At 35.3% G+C, this 19,187-nt stretch overlaps 1 protein-coding gene across 1 annotated transcript; it reads right to left on the bottom strand.

Moving 5' to 3' along the window:
- Positions 1-7,567: 7,567 nt before the first annotated feature.
- LOC131609631 (uncharacterized) lies at positions 7,568-17,813 on the bottom strand. Its single transcript, XM_058881392.1, has 23 exons — positions 17,449-17,813; positions 16,972-17,079; positions 16,528-16,676; positions 15,313-15,394; positions 14,724-15,139; positions 13,622-14,054; positions 13,315-13,538; positions 12,827-13,022; positions 12,536-12,681; positions 11,979-12,153; positions 11,785-11,838; positions 11,262-11,441; positions 10,980-11,092; positions 10,640-10,816; positions 9,966-10,023; positions 9,765-9,824; positions 9,633-9,674; positions 9,397-9,542; positions 9,168-9,303; positions 8,996-9,073; positions 8,539-8,655; positions 8,206-8,268; positions 7,568-8,108 (listed from the first exon to the last, which is right to left on the bottom strand). Exons 1-23 carry the CDS (start codon positions 17,593-17,595, stop codon positions 8,022-8,024), a joined length of 3,387 nt encoding a protein of 1,128 aa, XP_058737375.1. The 5' UTR covers positions 17,596-17,813; the 3' UTR covers positions 7,568-8,021.
- Between the last annotated feature and the right edge of the window lie 1,374 nt (positions 17,814-19,187).

The following is a 19,187-nucleotide window of genomic DNA, read 5'->3' as shown; positions in this document are numbered from 1 at the left end:
ACGATAAAATTTAATTTGGAGATGCATTTCCGTATGTGAAAAAAGTGTGTACGAAGATGCATATCCATAAACACCATTTATTCAAAAAAAAAACGTGTTGGTGGTCTGGAAATACATCTCCGAACGCTTTTCTTTCATTAACCTGCACCAGAACCCTTCTCTCTTCCCCCTTCATTTTTTGAAAAAAGAAACACTTAACTTCTCCCTCTTACAACCATTGCTTTGAAGCTTTGAAGCATTGCATTGAAGCATCCGTTGATCTCTTTCTTCTCATTTCCATCATCTCATATTTTATTTTATTTCCGCCTCTAGCACCTTGCATCATGCGTCTGATTCCTGCATGGTTTTTGCTACCCAATACTGCTTCCAGATCGTACCTTGATTTTTATTTTCGACTTATAGAAAATTGTGCTCCAGTTCAAACATCCCCGATTTCACTTTGATTTTTTTTCCAGCCAAGGGAAACACAGATTTTGTCTCGTTTACCAAAGTTCTGCTTATCCCGTGTGAAAAATTAACTAGGACATCCAACTACAACATATGGGCTGGTGCGGTCAAGATGTGGTTTCACGGTCAGGGATTTAAAGATCACCTAACCACAAAAGTGGATGATGTTCCTACCGCCAAACTCGCTAAATGGAAGAAAACTGGTGTGCTTAGAGATTAGGACCTATGGAAAACCATAACACAATGCATAGAGATGAGTTAGTGTTGGGAAAGGCCAAGAAAGTCTTCTCCAACGATGTTCATTATCTATAAAGTGTCATCCTCCAACCCAACTCTCCGAAAGAAAATTTTACAATCCTAATTCCTTTCACAACATATGCAACAACTCATGCCGAACAATAGAGTAAGTATTTCATGATCATGACACTTATCAGACTACCACCAGAACTCGATTTTGTGCATAACCATATTTTACCAGGCTATATTGTTCCAAACTATGATGTAGTTAGTGAAAAAATATTGCGCTTGGCTACACCTCATGCTTTAGAACAGTTTCCTCTTCATCTCTTGTTGCCCATGTACCAGGTAATATTGTTGCTCTTGCATCCCTTGGCAACAATCAGAATCGCATTCGAGGTGGGTCATCCAACTCCAAACTTCGTCCCAAATGTGACCATTGTAATCGGCTTGGGTTTATTATTAACCGTTTCATGGCAGACCTCCACGTCAGGTGAAAATAGCTCAAATTGATCACTCGTTCACTCTTTTGACATCACCTTCTCTGCAGAGCTCTACACCAAGCTACGATTATTTCATCAGGTGGTGTCAGAATGATAAAAACTCTAGCTCTACTGCTTCGGTTGCACACGCTAGTAATTCATCTGTTTGTCTCTCTCAATCACATTCTCTTGGCCCTTGGATCCTTGATTCTGATGTGTATGCTCATGTTACCGGTAATAAAGGCCTTTTCTCCTCCTTCTCTACTCATGGTTTCTTACCTACTATAACTTCTGTCAATGGCTCTCAAAACTGATCTGAAGGGATTGGTACTGTTTAAATTCAACCTTTTCTCTCTGTTACTTTTGTTCTCTATGTACCTAATTGTCCATTTAATTTACTTTCAATCAGTCGATTAACACGTTCTCTTGATTGTATTGTCACCTTCGCTAACGATAATGTTACCCTGCAAGATCGGAGTTCGGGACAGATGATTGGCTTCAGATATGAGTATCAAGGTCTTTACTACCTCTCTGTGTCATCTAAGGCATGCTCAGCCGCAAACTCTCCACTCACTATCCATGCTTAGTTAGGTCATCCAAGTCTTCCCAAACTACAGAAGTTAGTGTCAAGTTTATCCAAGTTATCTAATTTACATTGTGAATCGTGTCATTTAGGGAAACATACTTTTAGTCACTTTCTCTATCGAGTCAATAAACGGGCTTCATCCTCTTTTGCTTTAGCCCGCTCTGATGTTTGGTGACCCTCATGTATTGTCTTTACTTTTGAGTCTAGGTATTTTGTAACCTTTATTGATTTTTTTCACGTTACACATGGTTATTTTTAATGAATAATATATCTGAATTATTTTCTATTTTTGAACAATTTTATTGAAAAATAAGAACTTAATTCGGTGTGTCTATCCGTATCTTAAGAAGTAACAATGCCCTTGAATATTTATCGCAACAATTTCAAAATTTTATGTCACGCAATGGTATTTTCCATCAACCATATTGTCCTCACACACCTCAATAAAACGGGGTAGCGGAACGCAAAAATCGGCATCTCGTAGAAACCACTCGGACCCTACTTCTGTTTTCGAGGGATGTTGTGCTAACGACATGTTACCTTATCAATCACATGCCCTTATCTATCCTTAACAATAAAACCCCTCATTTACTTCTTTTTCCTAATTCCCCACTTCACCCAATTCCTCCCCGAGTCTTCGGGTCCACATATTTTATACACAATCTCTCTCCTGATCTTGATAAACTATCAACTCGATCACTAAAGTGTTTCTTTCTTGGTTATCAATGATCCCAAAAAGGTTATCATTTATATTCACTTACACTACAATGATACCTCATATCGGTCGATGTTACTTTCTTCGAGTTTGTTCAATATTTTGAGTACAACCACGTAACTCTGGAATGCCTTCAGGAAATTACTCCCACAACTCTTCCGGCAGTTATAAATGTGTCGTCTACCATTATTCCCCATAATTCTATAGCTCTTGACCCCCCCCCCCCCTAACTTGTCGACCACTTCAAACATATCAGCGTCATCACGCAGTGTATGTCGTCCCTGTCCCAAAGTCAGACATGTCCTTGAGGTCATTGCAGACTCTCCTTCGATGTCCCCACCATCACCAGATTCGATTCTGTCACCTAAGTCCAATCTTCTAATGCCCTTCAAAAAGTTATATGTCAAACATGAAATCCTTCTTCACATTATATTGATTTATGTTATCACCATTTTTCCCTTTTGCATTATACTTACTTGTCTTATTTGTCTTCAATTTCTATTCCCAAAACTCCAAGTGAAGCATTATCTTACCCTGAGTAGAGACAAACAACGATTGATGAGATGTGTATTCTTCAAAGCAATGGTACCTAGGAAGTAGTTCCTCTTCCTTTGGTAAATCTTTGGTAAGTTTTCATTGGCTTTATACATTGAAGGTTGGTCCATATGGTAAGATTGATTGATTCAAAGCTCGCTTAGTAGTCAAAGAATACAATTAGATTCTTGGGTTGGATTATACTGATATTTTCTCACTTGTGGCCAAGATGGTATTAGTTTGACTTCTTCTCGCCATTATAGCCATTCGACATTTGCCTCTTCATCAACTTGATATCAAAAATGCATTTTTACATGGTGATCTTGAAGAGGAAGTTTTTATCGAGCAACCACTTGGGTTTATTGCTCAGGGGGAGTCATCGAGTATGGTTTGTAGGCTACACATATCTATTTATGGTCTTAAGAAGTTTCCGAGATCTTGGTTTGGCAGATTCAGCATTGTAGTTCCATAGTTTGGCGTGGTTTGTAATGAAGCTGATCATTCTTTGTTTCATTGTCACTCAGCCCAATGGTTTATTTATTTTATTATGTATATAGATGGTATTATCATAATTGGTAGTGATCAAGAGGGAATAATCCGATTGAAACAATATCTCTCCAATCAATTTCAGACAAAAGACCTTGGTAAACTACACTTTTTAGGTATTGAGGCAGCTCAATCTAAATATGGTTTGGTGATTTCTCCGCGGAAATATGCTATGGATATTTTGGAAGAAATGTGTTTGTTGAATGTTAAACCAGCTGATACTCCTATGAATCCAAGTGTTAAACTCCTACACAATCAAGGGAAGCCTCTCTCTAACTCATGAAGGTATCGGAGATTGGTTGGAAAATTAAATTATCTCATAGTTACTCATCCGGAAAGTTCTTTTGCAAGTAGTATGGTAAGCCAATTCTTAAATCCTCCTTGCCAAGAACACATGGATGATGTTGTCCAGATTCTGAGCTACATATCAAATATGCTCCAGGAAAAGGCCTAGTGTATGAAGATAAAGGACATACTCATATAGTTGGATACTCCGATGTTGATTGGGCAGAGTCACCCATTTATAGATGATCCACCTCTAGGTATTGTGTACTTGTTGGAGGAAACTTTAAATCCTATAAAAGTAAGAAACCAAATGTAGTTGCATGATCAAGCGTCGAGGCAGAGTATAGGGCCATGGAAATGGAAACAGGTGAACTCATTTGGTTAAAACAGTTTCTCAAAGAACTTCAAATTGAATAAGTAAGACCAATGAAACTTGTTTGTGATAATCAAGTTTCATTGCACATTGCTTCAAATCTAGTGTTCCATGAGAGGACCAAACATATTGAGATAGACTGTCACTTTGTCATAGATAAGATTGGATCAGGCGACATCTTCTCTAGCTTTATCAACTTATGATCAATTGGAAGATGTGTTTATAAAATCCATGTGAAGTGCCAAAAATAACTATATATGTGGCAAGCTTGGTGCATTTGACTTATATGTTCAAACTTGAGGGGGAGTGTTGATATTTGTAAATATATAGTGTTAAAAATATTTGTATATAGAATAGTCCCACATCGACTATATCATGCAATTAGATGTAATATATATATATATATATATATATATATATATATATATATATATATATAATACAGTATCCGTAGTGCTTTTCAAAACACACGGTTTAATTCAAATGCCTCTTAGCCTCTCTCATCTCAACAATTATGATGATTTAACACTTTGTAATTAAATATATATATATATATATATATATATATATATATATATATATATATATATATATATATATATATATATATATATATATATATAAAATACAGTATCCGTAGTGCTTTTCAAAACACACGGTTTAATTCAAATGCCTCTTAGCCTCTCTCATCTCAACAATTATGATGATTTAACACTTTGTAATTAAATATCAATTTTTAATCAATCAATTTAATAGTATGATGATTTAACAGTTTGCACATAACATCATGTTGTACCAATTTGACAATACCAATCTGTATTTGATATCAGTTTGACAATACTCAATTTGTATTCAGTATAAGTTTGACAGTTTGTAACCGTTAGTAAATATCAGTTTGTAACCAAATTCTTTTAATCAAATGACAGTACAAATTTTGTAATATACAAAAGTAATATCCTGTACCAAAATAGAATTGCATCAACTTAAGAAGCATGGCAGAACATGTTCATTACAAACTGCAGTGCATGACAGAAACAAACATTACAGAAACACATATTACAAACTTGTTCATAGACATGTCAAAATAAATTGTGGCATGACATAATCTGTTTCATGAAAAATATTACAAATAGTACTTCAAAATCCTAAAGCTATTCTTGAGTTGGTTGTGTAGGAATTGGTGTTTGTGATGAAGACCTAATTCAATGTTTTCATCTTTAACATTGCCCTCTCTCATGCAGGAGTTGTTGTAGTCTTTATTGCACTCCACATACTTTCTTTCAATTCCATCTCAGGGTACTTCTTTTCCCAATTTCCATAGAGATGCTCATACTCTTGCTCATGAAATCCAATAAGAATATTTTCATACTCTTGCTCATATTCTTGCTCATGGAATCCAATAAGAATTAATTCTCTCACCAGTTTTGTAACTTGGAAATTTTCCATACTCTTACTCATCCTCGCTATCAAGTGGTGTATGTAATTGATCTGAATCCCCATCCTGACCCTGCTCAAACTCAACTGAATATTTCTCCAAGGGTAGGTTTGTTGTTTCCTTATATAACAAACTGACGCCTACTACTTCCTCACAAAAGTTAATGCTTCTTGAAGTTGTAGTCGCCATAAAAAACTTCGTCTATCTTGGGAAAAAGACATCAAGGCAACATCACTATCACAAGGTGCATCGCTACCAGAACTATCACTATATTAACTCTTGTAACTCCCAAACATTTATGTCTCATTAAACCTGCAATTTACTATACTATCAATCCGATTTGAACTCGTCAAGCATCGAGTGAACAACTCATATCTCTCAAAATGTATTTTAGGCTCAATCACCTTCCCAGTAGAATCACACTCTTTAATGAAAACCATGACTAGATAAAAGGAAATGAAAGGACACTAGAGAATAAGATAAAAATATATGTGTTTGGACTTCAGAATTGCTGGAAATTTGATTAAGCTTAGGCAGCAGTTAAAGAAAACAAGGACCATTTTTGCAAAAAATGATTTGTAAATTGAAACAGTAAAAGGAAGAAATGGAAAGCCAGACCTTTATAGAAGATTCTCATAGTGTGAGTGGCTATCATGAAGGGACATAATAATAAAGGATAAGCTCGATTAATGAAGGGACATAATAATAAAGGATAAGCTCGATTAATGGATCACCCAATAATCATTAGGAGGCTGTGAACCACTGTTGTTTCCTTCTTAATCATCCTTACATATCTCGTGCTTAGGACTATGAATCACTATGTTTTCTACGTAATCACTTCTCCCGTATATGCTCACCGTGAACCACCATGTTGCATGGCAATAAAACCCAGACCCACGGGTACCCACCCGAACCCGCCCCGAAGTTGACGGGGAAAACCCGCTTTGACTGGGTTTGGGTTCGGGTTTGAATTTTTCCCGATTAGAAAACATGGGGATGGGTCGGGTAATGGGGACACTAGTATCCACCCCGTGAATTTTTCCCGATTAGAAAACATGGGGATGGGTCGGGTAATGGGGACACTAGTATCCACCCCGAACCCGCCCCGTTTATTTCAATATGTACATTATTATTTATATTTCATAATTTATATTGTTAAATATGTGGCTAATATTTTAATAATTTGATTTGTATTTATTATTTTAAATATTTGAAATATATGTATGAGATTTTTTGAGATTTTTTTATTTTGTTATTTATAATGTAATTTGATTTTTAAAAAAGTAAATATTTTTATTAAAAAAATTGATTTTACGAAATACATGGTGGCGGGGCGGGGATATCCGAACCCGTTAAGGACGGGTTTGGGTTTTAATTTCCCATCCCCGTTTGGGGCGGGTAACGGAGATTGATTGGAGATTCGGGTTTTGGAGAGGTAAAAACCGTCCCCGACCCGCTCCGTTGTCATGCCTAATGTTGCCTGCTTAGCTCTTACATACCTCATGTTTGGTTAAGAGTGAGAACCACCGTGTTTTTTACTTAATCACCTTACCCCTACGTTCCTTGTGCTTAAAGAATATAAATGAAAAAATAATACATTAATGATATAGTAAAATAATTTGTAATTTAAGACTAGTTTTATGTTTTTAAATAATTTATAATTTGAGATAGAGCTAACACAATTTATTGCAATACTCGTATTTTAGATTTTGAAACTGGAACTACTTTAATGTATCCTATCATATTGTTGCAGAAACTCGTATTTATGTTTGAGCCAACATAAGGAAAAGAGGAATGTAAGCAACATACTATCTAATACATTATTGAGTAGAATCCATATCCATGTCATCATTTTTAAAATGAGCCTTATAAATAGAGAGAAGGATCACATGATCAAGTGAAATTCATATAAATCTCACTAAAATAGTAAGTGCATAAAATCCACTCTGAATGTTGAACTGATCAAAGAGCATATAACCAATATATACAGATGGATCTGTTCATGCTTATACAAAAATCACATGTTACAAAATTTGGTTTAAGAAGTGAAAAAGAATAGTGAAATCCTCAGACATGAACAAGCCTCCCTACAAATATTTCTAACCTCTATCTACAAGTACTATATTCCGGACGGGATTCATTGGATTATAACACCGCGAAAATGGTGTTACCGTAGTCATCTTAATTTAAGCTCCACATAAATGTGATTTTCTCGCCCTCCCCCCACGATCGAATCCAAGGGAAAGGATGCATAGTTCTTTCTGTGGGACATGATCGATCAAACTATGATGCGGGCTGAGGTTAAAAGCCTCCAGGCAAACTACTTTAGCGGGAAAGCAATGAGGACCACAGTACAGATGTGAAATCTATGTTTACTTTCATCATTCTTCTTCCTCATTTGTAACAGATGAAAGTTTCTCTTCGAGGTCTTCCAATAAATCTTGATATTCAGTAAATGCTGGGTGTGACTGTGCATAAAAAACCAGCAGGAACCATAATTTTGTTCATTAAGTATAAATTATGCAATTACTATCATTTACATCAGAAAAACTAAGATAGTTATACCTGCAGGGTGCTGCTGTAAGCTTTCCATAACCGAAAATCGTGACGGAATAAGTCAAACAGAACCTGTAAAAGCACACCAGAAGAATATTCCAATTATCAACAAAGTGAAACCTTTTATCCATAAGCTAAAATCTAATTAAAACTGAGCATAAATATAATAGGACTAGGAGTATTAATTAAATGCTGTGTCCTCTCATCTAATATACCATAACTCAGAATTGGATTTTCTATCATTCTCTCCTTTCCATCTTTTCCCTAAAATCTTGACACTGCCCGCGTCACCAAAATTTTATATCTCTGTCAGTGTATAGTACACAATGAACCTTAACATACCTCGGAACGTCTTAAGAGAGTAGCCAGGACAACTATCCATTCCTTAAATTTGACAGAGCACATATGAGCCAGGAGAAAGTCGGCATCCAATCGGCTCTGTAGGGTTTCCATTTGAAGCTGAAAACACAATAGCGTTCATTAACAGAGTGAAGATTTAACGCTAAAGAAAAACACTACGATAAATCTACAAAAGCTTCTTCCAAATGAATAAAGAGTGCATAATACAGTGTTTAAGATTGGTTTCCGCAGTGAATAATCAGTGTTCCACCATCTATGGTCATAATCATAATTTATGGTTTATTTCGATGTAATGAGTTTTTTTTCCCTTAGAAAAGGAAATGTTTTAAAAAGAAGGGAATATCAGGAGGGTGAAGTATCCTCATGTACCACATAGCCATTTAGAGTGTAACTGATCAAAAAGTTGGGTTTTTTTTTTTCAAATGTTAAAATCTCAAACCTTTTGGCTTATTAGTTCAAGCCCTGATGCAAAATTCTCCAGCCGAGCACTCCCATATCTTTCGCGTTGTAGATATTCCTGAAATTGGTTATCATTAAACAACTTACACATTAAAATAAAGAAAAATTGACTTAAGGGGATTAGAACAATTCAACCAGCAAGATCTTCTTACCACTAAATCAAATTGAGTGCCTTTTACAAATGCAACGAGCTTGGAGAGCTCTTTCCCTGCCATCAAGTAACTAGCGTGGTTTTCTAAAATATTCTTAACTGAGGTGACATGAGCACTTTGTTCCTTGGATGAGGGGCTGCTCCAAAGAAAATTATTTGTTGGTATGATTTATTTTTTTTGAACTCTGAAGCTAGGACAAAAGAAAAAATTCACTAAGTTTTACACAAACCTTTTATCCAATGCTTGCTTGCGCTCAGTAGAACGAAAAAGAAAATAGCCTAAAAATCTGGGAGACAGTTTATCTGAATCGGATAGTTTATCTGAATCAGATGATGCTTGGTCATACTCCCTACCAGATCTTAGCAAGAATCTCACCTGAGGACCCAAATCAAAAATTTATGTAAAAGGTCATGAACTCTTGTATGAGATATATTAGTGAATAATCTTAGTGTTTCAAGACAGTACCAGCTCCCCAGCAAGCTCATATAAAGAATCAACGAGTGTCGCCTGCATAAGTTTAATAATTCACATCAAAGATGGAGCTTGAGCTAAAAATAAGGAAATAAAATAAAATAATTGAAGCAGTGAAGCTCAAACCTGTAATAACCGTAAAGCACAATACTGACTCACAGCAGGACCTTCAAGTTTGGCAATTACCTGTTACATTTGCGATGAAATGAACTTGATCATATGAGTATATCTTTATTAAGATTGTCACTACTAGTTGGCATTCAGAATCATAATCTTTTTACTCTCTACAGATAAAGAAACTTATTGAGAAAGGCAAGTGATTCTCACAAGTATATAGCAAGCTGCAGTGCGGTACCATCTACGTTGAAAACATTCCTCAAACAATCTATATAGAAGTAAAAAATTAATCACCCACATTAAAATACAGCAACAGAAAAAACATTATAGTATAAAGTATTAATAAGCCAAAAGAGGAAACAAAATTCAGATGACTTTGCAAGGGAAAAACAGCTTATCAATCTTGTTCAAAATAAAGGTAAAATTATTTATTATATTATATTATAAAGGTAAAACAGCTTATCAATCTTTTCTTTGTTTCTTTAGGCTAAGTTTCGAAGCGGAACAATGAAAAAACTGAAAATTCTCAATTAAATCAAATTAGTCTTTTGACCCTGTTTGACACAAAAAAATATGTCCCATTCACATTTCATTTCAATCTGTCCATTCATAACATACAGGAGCATGGAAAAAAATGAAGCATTTAGTTGCAGAGGTAGTAATTTAATAAAGTTTATCAAACTGAAATGTTGCAACATTATTGTAATATTATTGAAAGCCATACAAAAATTGCATCTAGCACAATGGCAAATGGTATTACCAAGTTCATCCATTAAGGATTTTTTTACATGATTCCATATTTCAAAAGAAGATTTTGGTACATTTTAAGAATATTAATGAACGATGAAATCAAAATGAAACGTATAGATGTTTGAAAGACATACTCTGTTGATCTTCCAGCGGCAGAGAACAAATCTGCCCAATGACGGCCATCTGTTTTTCTTGCGACACTAACAACAACATCTAAGTACTCTGGAAAATTTCGGATAAGATCGCAGGTCTTCTCCAAAAGAGTTTTTACATGTTTAAGAACTGAGATCTGGTTCTTGTCTACATTTGGCCTGGAATAGTTGGCATGAAAATTAACCAATCAAGATAAAAACCAATTGGCAACTAAGTTTTGTATTGAGAAATTGTTACACTCATGCTCAAGAAAAGGAAATTTGCTAGAAACTATAGCCAAAATCCTGGTAGTTGTTTATTAATGTTTCCAAATTATAGTACCTGGATATATCTGCTTCAAATACTGTAAAAAGAAGCCACTCTAGACAATGTGAAAAATGAGGCTTTTCTGCTGATAGTTCTGCCAACCTTAAAGCTTCCTCGATTTTGTCTCTCTGGCAGATACATAAATAATAGGAAAGAATCACATAGGTTATACCTTTAAGGGTTTAGGAGGAAAAAAATTGGAAAGAAAAACACAAGAAAATCAGCAATGTCTCAGAAATGAAATATGGATTACAAACTAAGGCAATTCTAGTCACTTCAATTTACTCATTGCAATACCTGAAGAAGATGGCGGAGTAGGCAGTGCAGTATAGTTTGTGCTTGAGGAGATGGCTCAAAACACGGGAATTCTGCACTTGATGGAAATGACATTCTCTGGGAAACACCAACAACTACACCAGCATTCGGAAGAAGTCCCAGAGGGTATACTTCACGATCAAACTCCAGCTCCGGATCCAACTGAAAATCAATTAAAGATCAAATCAGAAAATTAACAGATTCCAGAATAAAGGAAGGACTGAATTTAGTGAAGTTGCTTCAAATAGCCTAAAATATTCTTTTTATGGACAATTTCTATATACCTAGCACATAAAAGTAAGATGATGCAAAATGAAGACAATCAACAATATAAGAAACCTACAGTTGCATGTGATTCTTTATAATAAAATTAACAAAAATGTTTGAAGAAATGAATTACAAAATATGTTACGAAAATCAATTTTAAAACAATGACCTAGAAAATAAATTGTGTTATGTACAACGCAGCCTACAAGATCATAAACATCCTCATAAATATCCATACCTGCAAGAAGTCTTCCTGCTTAAAAGAATTTGGACCTGGAGATGGATACCAAACCTGCAACAATGAACTTCCATGTAAAAACTATCAGAGAAGTAAAAAGAAAACACACTAGAGGGTGGATCACAAGTTATTTAATCTAATAAAATATAAGGATGCAAATACAGGGATTAAGAAAGATCTTGACAGTTAATTACCTGCATGCCCCGATGACCATAATCTAACCATGAAACTTCCTCAATCAAATTTGTTTTATCCTCAAACTGGCCACAAGTGACCCAAAAAAGCTCAACTGAATCCGTAAGATTTCTCTCCCGCCCATCATCCAAATCAAGAAGTGAAAGCTCCCCATTTGACCTCAATATCAGACATCTAGAACAAATACTTTTCATCAGTAACATGATAGAAAGAACAACCTCCACCATTGCATCTGACCCAGAACTCTAACTATATTTATCTCAACACAAACACTACAAAGAACTCAATTTTCTTGACGATGAATTATTAATAGGGGAAAAAATGGCTCTAATAGCAGCAACAAAAGTAACCGAGTTTAGACTAGCATATCGATTATTATTTCCACTCAATAAAGCCGGAACTCAGATGCCAGTTCATGACAATAATAATAAGGGATTCTGAGTTATAATGCATTCTGACTTTACAGATTGTGACATTTTCCCTTTGGATCATTTCTATGAGAGAAATGGAAAATAAACTGGAGAAAGGGATTACATGTTGGTCAAAAGGATATTACCTTGCTGGTTCTCCACTAAATGAATCTGCTGAAGATGAAATGTAACTTTTTGAAATAGGTTCTCGTGGGATTTGATCAGGAATGAATCGCATTGCTGCAGGATGACTCTTGGCAGTCATAATTGAAAGTTCTCGTACTGCAGAAAGCTGTATGTCATGTTATCACTTAAAAATGTATAACAAACAAGGTTTTATAGAAGAAAATTTGAAGAAAAAAAAAGAGCATGCTGAACAAGAGTATCATTGAAAACCCAAAAACATGGGAAAATTAATTTTATAATTGTGCATTTACCTGTAAATCAGGATTTCCTGAAGGAGTTAATTCACCAAATAATTTAACATTGAATATATGGACATCAAATGGTCTATACGTAACCAGTATATAATCTTGGTACACATCCATCACAATTGGTTTCGCTAGCAATGGTTTTCGACAGAGCAATGAGCTTTGATCAAGGTGATATCTTGGGTAAAAGAGCAATTCATACCTGAGATAAATAAGGAGACCTAAGAGACCATTGCATGTAGAATAAAATGTTTTCTATGTTGTATAATGCTACAGTTATTGCTACGAAAAACATTAGTTTTGGGTTCAATCAGACCTATACTAAAAAGACAAATTAAGAGGGTAAAAAGTAAAAACACTTAACGCCCTTTAAATTCAGGCTTTTCGAGGCATGTTCATTGTTTAACAACAATTGGCTAAAAACAATATTTTGTGCCTACTAAATTATAAGGAACCAGCCACATGAAATACGTAAGCAAATAAAAGTATCTCACATGTTGGAAGAATCAATATAGTTGCAGACAACAACAATCTTTCCCAGCCACAGCAAGCCCTTACACTGAATCTTTTGTTCCTGGGTAACATCTCCAAATACTCTCCATCTTTTCAATCGTATATCATACAATATCAAACCATGGAGACCAGCGACTGCTAAGTACATTCCATCCTGACTAGCAGCCACATGTTGAACAGGCCAGTTTTGGGAAATATAAGAAACCTGCAAAAAAAAATTTTAACTTTAGAAGTGATGTTCATTTGATTAAGATTACAAATTTAAAGTTTGACAATCAAACACATAACTGGAAGCTTAAGATGTAGCATTTTAAGCTCGTCGATCTCTTCTGACTGCACAATGAGCAACCGGTCTTCCCCATAAATCACTTGCCGGATGTATGCAGTTCCGGAAACACCTCTGCTAAGACAGCATTTTCCAAAAGAGAATGAAATAATTCTCTCTGAAGATCTCTCCTCAATAACATAAAGTCTGTATCCATGTTCACCCCACTGCATCAGTGAGGTACCACCCATCAATGGCTCATACTTGCAATCACGGTTTGGCTTAGCAATTGGAGAAGATGCAGAACTTAAACCTATCTGTCGGATTGTTGACATCAAGCGGCACCCAGAAACTGACCAAACTGTAAGCCCTCTTAATTTCCACCCAACTGCAAAAGCAGAGTTATCAGGTGTCCATGCAATGCAACTAACAGGGCCAGTGTCATCCATTGAATATCTGCAAAAAGTAGCATACTTCATGACATAGAACCAAAGTCCATCTACATGACATTGAACATAAGTCCCAACATACTGATAAGATGGAGAAACTACGAATGCAGTCATTTCTGAAACTGAAATTGCATGGAGTCATAAAATAGGAGAGCGAGCGCGGTAATTTATTTAAGATGAATGATGCTGGAATAACGTAGAATGTTTTAACCTTTCCTGAGTAGCTAAGTTGCACTAAAAGACTTTCAAACCAAACAAATAAACAGAAAGGAGACAGCATTGAGATTGAAGAGCAGGTGAGATAACATTAAGCAAGAGTATTGAGCACAATCTGCTGGAGAAATTGAGCATCAAGCTCAGAAGTAAATTGCAGAAATGTCCAATTTGTGACTGATTCCCTGGATGCATGTTTAATACTCTCTCTATTCCTTTTTAAGTGTTGCTTTTGTAGAAGACTTTTGTTTCTATTTATTTGTGACTATCAAATTTCAACACAACATTAATATATGTTTTGTCACTAATACCCTAAATATTTACTGCGAAGAGAGAAATAGGTAGAATGAGATGATAAATAGTTACGGGTATTAAAGAAAAAGATAAATGATTTCATCAAAAGTAACAAACTTATGGATTTATTTGGTATGTGTAAATAACTTTAAAATGACACAAAACATACCCCCAGTCATACAAAGAAACTGTGCGTATAAGCATTAATGATTCGGCCAAATCATACAACTCCACAATTCCTCTTCTGGTACCAACAGCAAGAATATCCTGCTCAAGAGCTACTGAAGCACATACAGCGTCCCCACAAGCCAACCTCTTTTCTGCTTTAATACAGTCAACTTGCTTTAAACCTTTCTTACTAAAGGAACATGAGACAAGGTGCCCATCAGAATACAAGACAAATAGCAACCTCAATGAAAGGGAAAGCTCCAGCTGTTTGATTTCAGAATTTTTTGGAATAATGTGATTAGGCACAGGAACCTTCGGTTGGCCTTTATGACAAACACCATTCTCTAAAGAATGTGGTAACTGAGAATCATCAAAGCTAGCAGAAGGATTTGGATCAAATTGAAAAGCTCCATAGAACTGCATAGGAGATCATAAAATAAAATGAGTAACATTGTTATACATCAAAACAAAAATGAACGCTGTAAAGTCAGTTGAATATTTTCTGTAAATCAGGGACCAATTGACCATAGAAAATAAGTTAAATTGGGATGCAATGTCCAAAATTGCTGGGTGCTCTATGTTTAAATTACCTCTCCCTTCCAAGACATACTGTACAATGTTCCATCAGAAAGTCCAAGCAGCAAATGTTTGTTATCACTAACGATGTTGCTCCTGACAAAACGGTTGTATAAAGAGTAGTGTCAAGATCATGTAGCAAATGGCTTCAACTTTTGATTATTACATACAGAGTGAAGTGCAAAATTTTGACATTTTTTCAGAAAGTATTGAGTAATGACCGTATCATGAGTTCAATATATCATATCGCTTTAGATAATGCCAATGAGTTAAAAGAAATCATGTAGACATTCAATTGTCACAATAACTAATGTCCCATATGGATGCAGACTTCTATAAGAAACATATCTTCAGAGCTAATATAATATTTCTTCAACTTTTGATTTATAGTATACCTAACTCCTCTACTCCTCACTGCATTTCTTACTTATCAGCAATCTTGGAAGTAAGTAGCATGGTGGAACCAAATTTTATGAGAAGTGATAGATATAAAATAAATTATGTTTTACTTAACAATCTAAGTTTTTGGGTAGTTGACTCATAACAGTTTATCAAAGCCTCTATGAACAAGCAAGTGGCTAAGAGTTCAATCCTCTACTTACACTCTCGTTCCTCTAATTAAAAGTTGTGTCTCAGCACAAGGTAGGCTGATCTATGCATTGTCCATGCTTTCAACTCAAAAGGACTCACGCAAGAGGGGGTATGTTGGAGATATATAACATACAATTAATATGTCTTCATCTAAAGCTAGGATGGTGGTTCATGACAGAAACCAAGAAATCAATCAACATATCTTTCATCAAAAGAAAAATATATTATCCCGTGTATAGCATACTTATAACAACAACCAAGCCTTATCTCACTAAGTGGAGTCGGCTACATGGATCAACTTCCGCCATAATGTTCTATCTAGGACCATGCTTCTATCCAACTCGTTAATCTCGATATCTTTCTTAATAACTTTTCTTATAGTTTTTCTAGGTCTTCCTCTACCTCTAGTTGTTTGACTCCTCTCATTACCACGGAATATTCAGGTGTTCTCTCACATGCCCAAACCACCTAAGTCTATTTTCCACCATCTACATGCCCATACTTATAAAAACAAAATATTGTTCCACTATAGGACTCCAATTAATATTCCACTGTCCATACCAATAGTAGATTTGTTGAATTGCACTAATTCACATAGACAAAAGAAGTTTTAAAAACAACATTAGCAAGAAACTTACACCGACAAATTCTTTACTGCAAAAGGAACTTGCTCACTGAGAAGAAGAGATATAGTAGCTAGGGACAAAGCAGAAGGTTGTTTCCCACCAATGTGTATTTTTTTATCCAAGAATTGGACCTTGAAAATGTGAAGATAGAAAGAAGATGTCTGCAAATAGAAAATACACATCAATCAGGAATATAATACAAGATACTTAAAACACATCATTAACTTCAAGGAATGTGTTAATTGCAGCATGAACAAAATAAAGGCACAAAATGTGCACAACACAGCTGATCCGAATGAAAAAACATCTAAATATAATTCCAATGGGGTAAGGTGCATCTTTCATTTCAGAACATAGTCCACTTATAAATTCACGAGCATATTAAAGATGCTATCGAAAACACCGGGAATACATAACTGACAAACCACATTGTTAATCACACGGCAGCACACTTACAAGAATAGCAATTAATTTAGCATCAGGACTCCACACAGCCTGCAAGTTTTCACCTTCTCTCTTCAACGAATCCGAATCTCTCTTGTACTTTCCCAATCTCACTCTATGCTGAATAAATAACCAACAGAAAATCAAAACAACACTGTTAAGCTCAAATTATATCCACATTACATCAATACACCTCCATGAAAAACACTTCAACATTTCCCCCAAAAATCTCGAAAAATAAACAAATAATAAAAACCCATCACACAGAAATTCAAATACAAACTCCAAAACACCACATTACAAAAGCTCTACTCCTCATCAAATCAAAATCAAGTTCGTATTTTTTTTCCAAACAAAAATATCCAAAAACTCCTAAAATTGAATATATATATTCAAAATTTTCCAATGCCCACATTTCAAAATTGACTCAAAAACATAAATTCAACAAATTCAAATCCAAAAATCGATACAATGAACGGATCCAAGTACCTGAGAAGAGTTCCACAGTTCAAAGTGAGTAGGAGAAACAACAAGCAACAAACGATTAATCAGTTTGAAATACACAATCTTCTGCACAGAAGGACACAGTCCTTGCTCCAGAGGGATGACCTGAGGCCACCCATAAGCCATATACATGTTTTTTTTGTTGTTAGATTCGTTACAAATTACTGCAATTGATCATAGATCTAGAATCTGGAGACGGAATTGGTTGAAAGGAAGAAGATAGATGGGAATGGTTGTTTGAGGTTTGATCCGCGATTGCGATTTGGATTTGGGATTGGGAATTGGGAAGAACCAAGTTCAACTACAAGGCCCCAACCCAACAGCATCACACACACTGGAAATTAAAATTAAAAATAAATTTTCGTTTTATGCAATAAATTAATAGTAATTTGATTTTCTTAATAAAATCAAAAGACAGTTTTTAAAATTAAATAGTTAATATTAAAATAAAAGGCAATATCTCAATCCACCTTTAAAATTTTTAGCCATCGGCAAAATTTCAATTATGCTATTTGATTTTGTAGATACACATCATAAAGATTTTTTTTAACAAAATTGGATTTCTTTTTCGGGGGTGCATCTACGAAAACATAAAAAACATTGTGAACGTTAGAAAAATTCAAATTAATTCAGTTCAAAAAGTCTTCCGTAGATATATCTACGGAACATATTAAAAACAAAGTGTTTTGTAGATGTACATACGGAACATTCTATTATATTTCAAATCAACTACATTTCACTCCGAAACTCAATTTTTATAACAAAAATGAAAAATCAAATTATAGTACATCAAAGTAGTGCAATTTAAAGGCAATGGAATATAATACACCAAAAAAATACATCGTATAGATCATATAAATCGTGTCATATACATAATCAAAATAAAGTACATAAATATAATCAAAATAAACACATTTATAAAATCATAGGCACCCGCACCACTATTGTGTGTGTCGGACAACATCCTACTCCCCTCTTCTGCCTCTGGCCCCGCCTCTGCGTCCACCACGTCGTCTGCTGGCTACTCTGTCTCTACCGTCAAGTGCCCCGCCTGTCCTGACATGATGTCGACGATATAAAAATGTCTCATTTGCCACCCTAATGAAACCATCTACTATACGCATGTGATCATACCCATCATGGAAGAAACCATTGACAATGCTTGCCCGCGCCATGTTAAGTATCTCACGACAGCAAGGAAGAACATCGTCAGTGTGGTCCAACTGAAAATGATGAGTCTGCAAGATCTCCTGATGGGTTGGTCTAGGTGGTGATCCCGCTGTAGTAGGGATCGTATAGGGGTGTGACACCGTGAAGTACCAAGTGATCCCACAATGAAGTTTGGTGGAAGTTTGATTCTTTAAGGTTGAGAGAGATTGAGATAGTACAGAAGATAAAAGTGTGAGGATGAGGGCAAGGATCATCATATCTTTCAATTAAATTTGCAGAAATGGCTAGAATAAAACATGAATCACAATCAAGGCAAGGATTAAGTTGATTGGCAGAGAGTTTGGGCCACTGCGTGTTATAATATTCGGTCTTGGAGATATCAAAGACTCCACATTCCAAATTATATTATGCCTTGAAACATGTCATACGAAATTCAGTAGCAAGTAGAGAAGTATAACAAGAGTGTGAATATACAGAACAAGGGGAATTTCTAATCGAAAAGAGAGATGTATGTAAGTTGTGTTGGAAATCCACCAATATGTATGATGAATTTC

The sequence above is a fragment of the Vicia villosa genome, linkage group LG6, assembly GCF_029867415.1.
Source record: "Vicia villosa cultivar HV-30 ecotype Madison, WI linkage group LG6, Vvil1.0, whole genome shotgun sequence".
NCBI lineage: Eukaryota > Viridiplantae > Streptophyta > Magnoliopsida > Fabales > Fabaceae > Vicia > Vicia villosa.
This window is presented reverse-complemented; position numbering and strand designations above follow the sequence as displayed.

Coding starts and splice junctions, on each gene's coding strand:
- LOC131609631 (XM_058881392.1), bottom strand. CDS start 17,595: ATGTATATGGCTTATGGGTGGCCTCAGGTCATCCCTCTGGAGCAAGGA. Junction 15,140..15,312: donor GTATGTCTTGGAAGGGAGAG/GTAATTTAAACA, acceptor TCTCCTATGCAG/TTCTATGGAGCTTTTCAATT. Junction 11,442..11,784: donor AGCAGGAAGACTTCTTGCAG/GTATGGATATTT, acceptor ATTGATTTTCAG/TTGGATCCGGAGCTGGAGTT.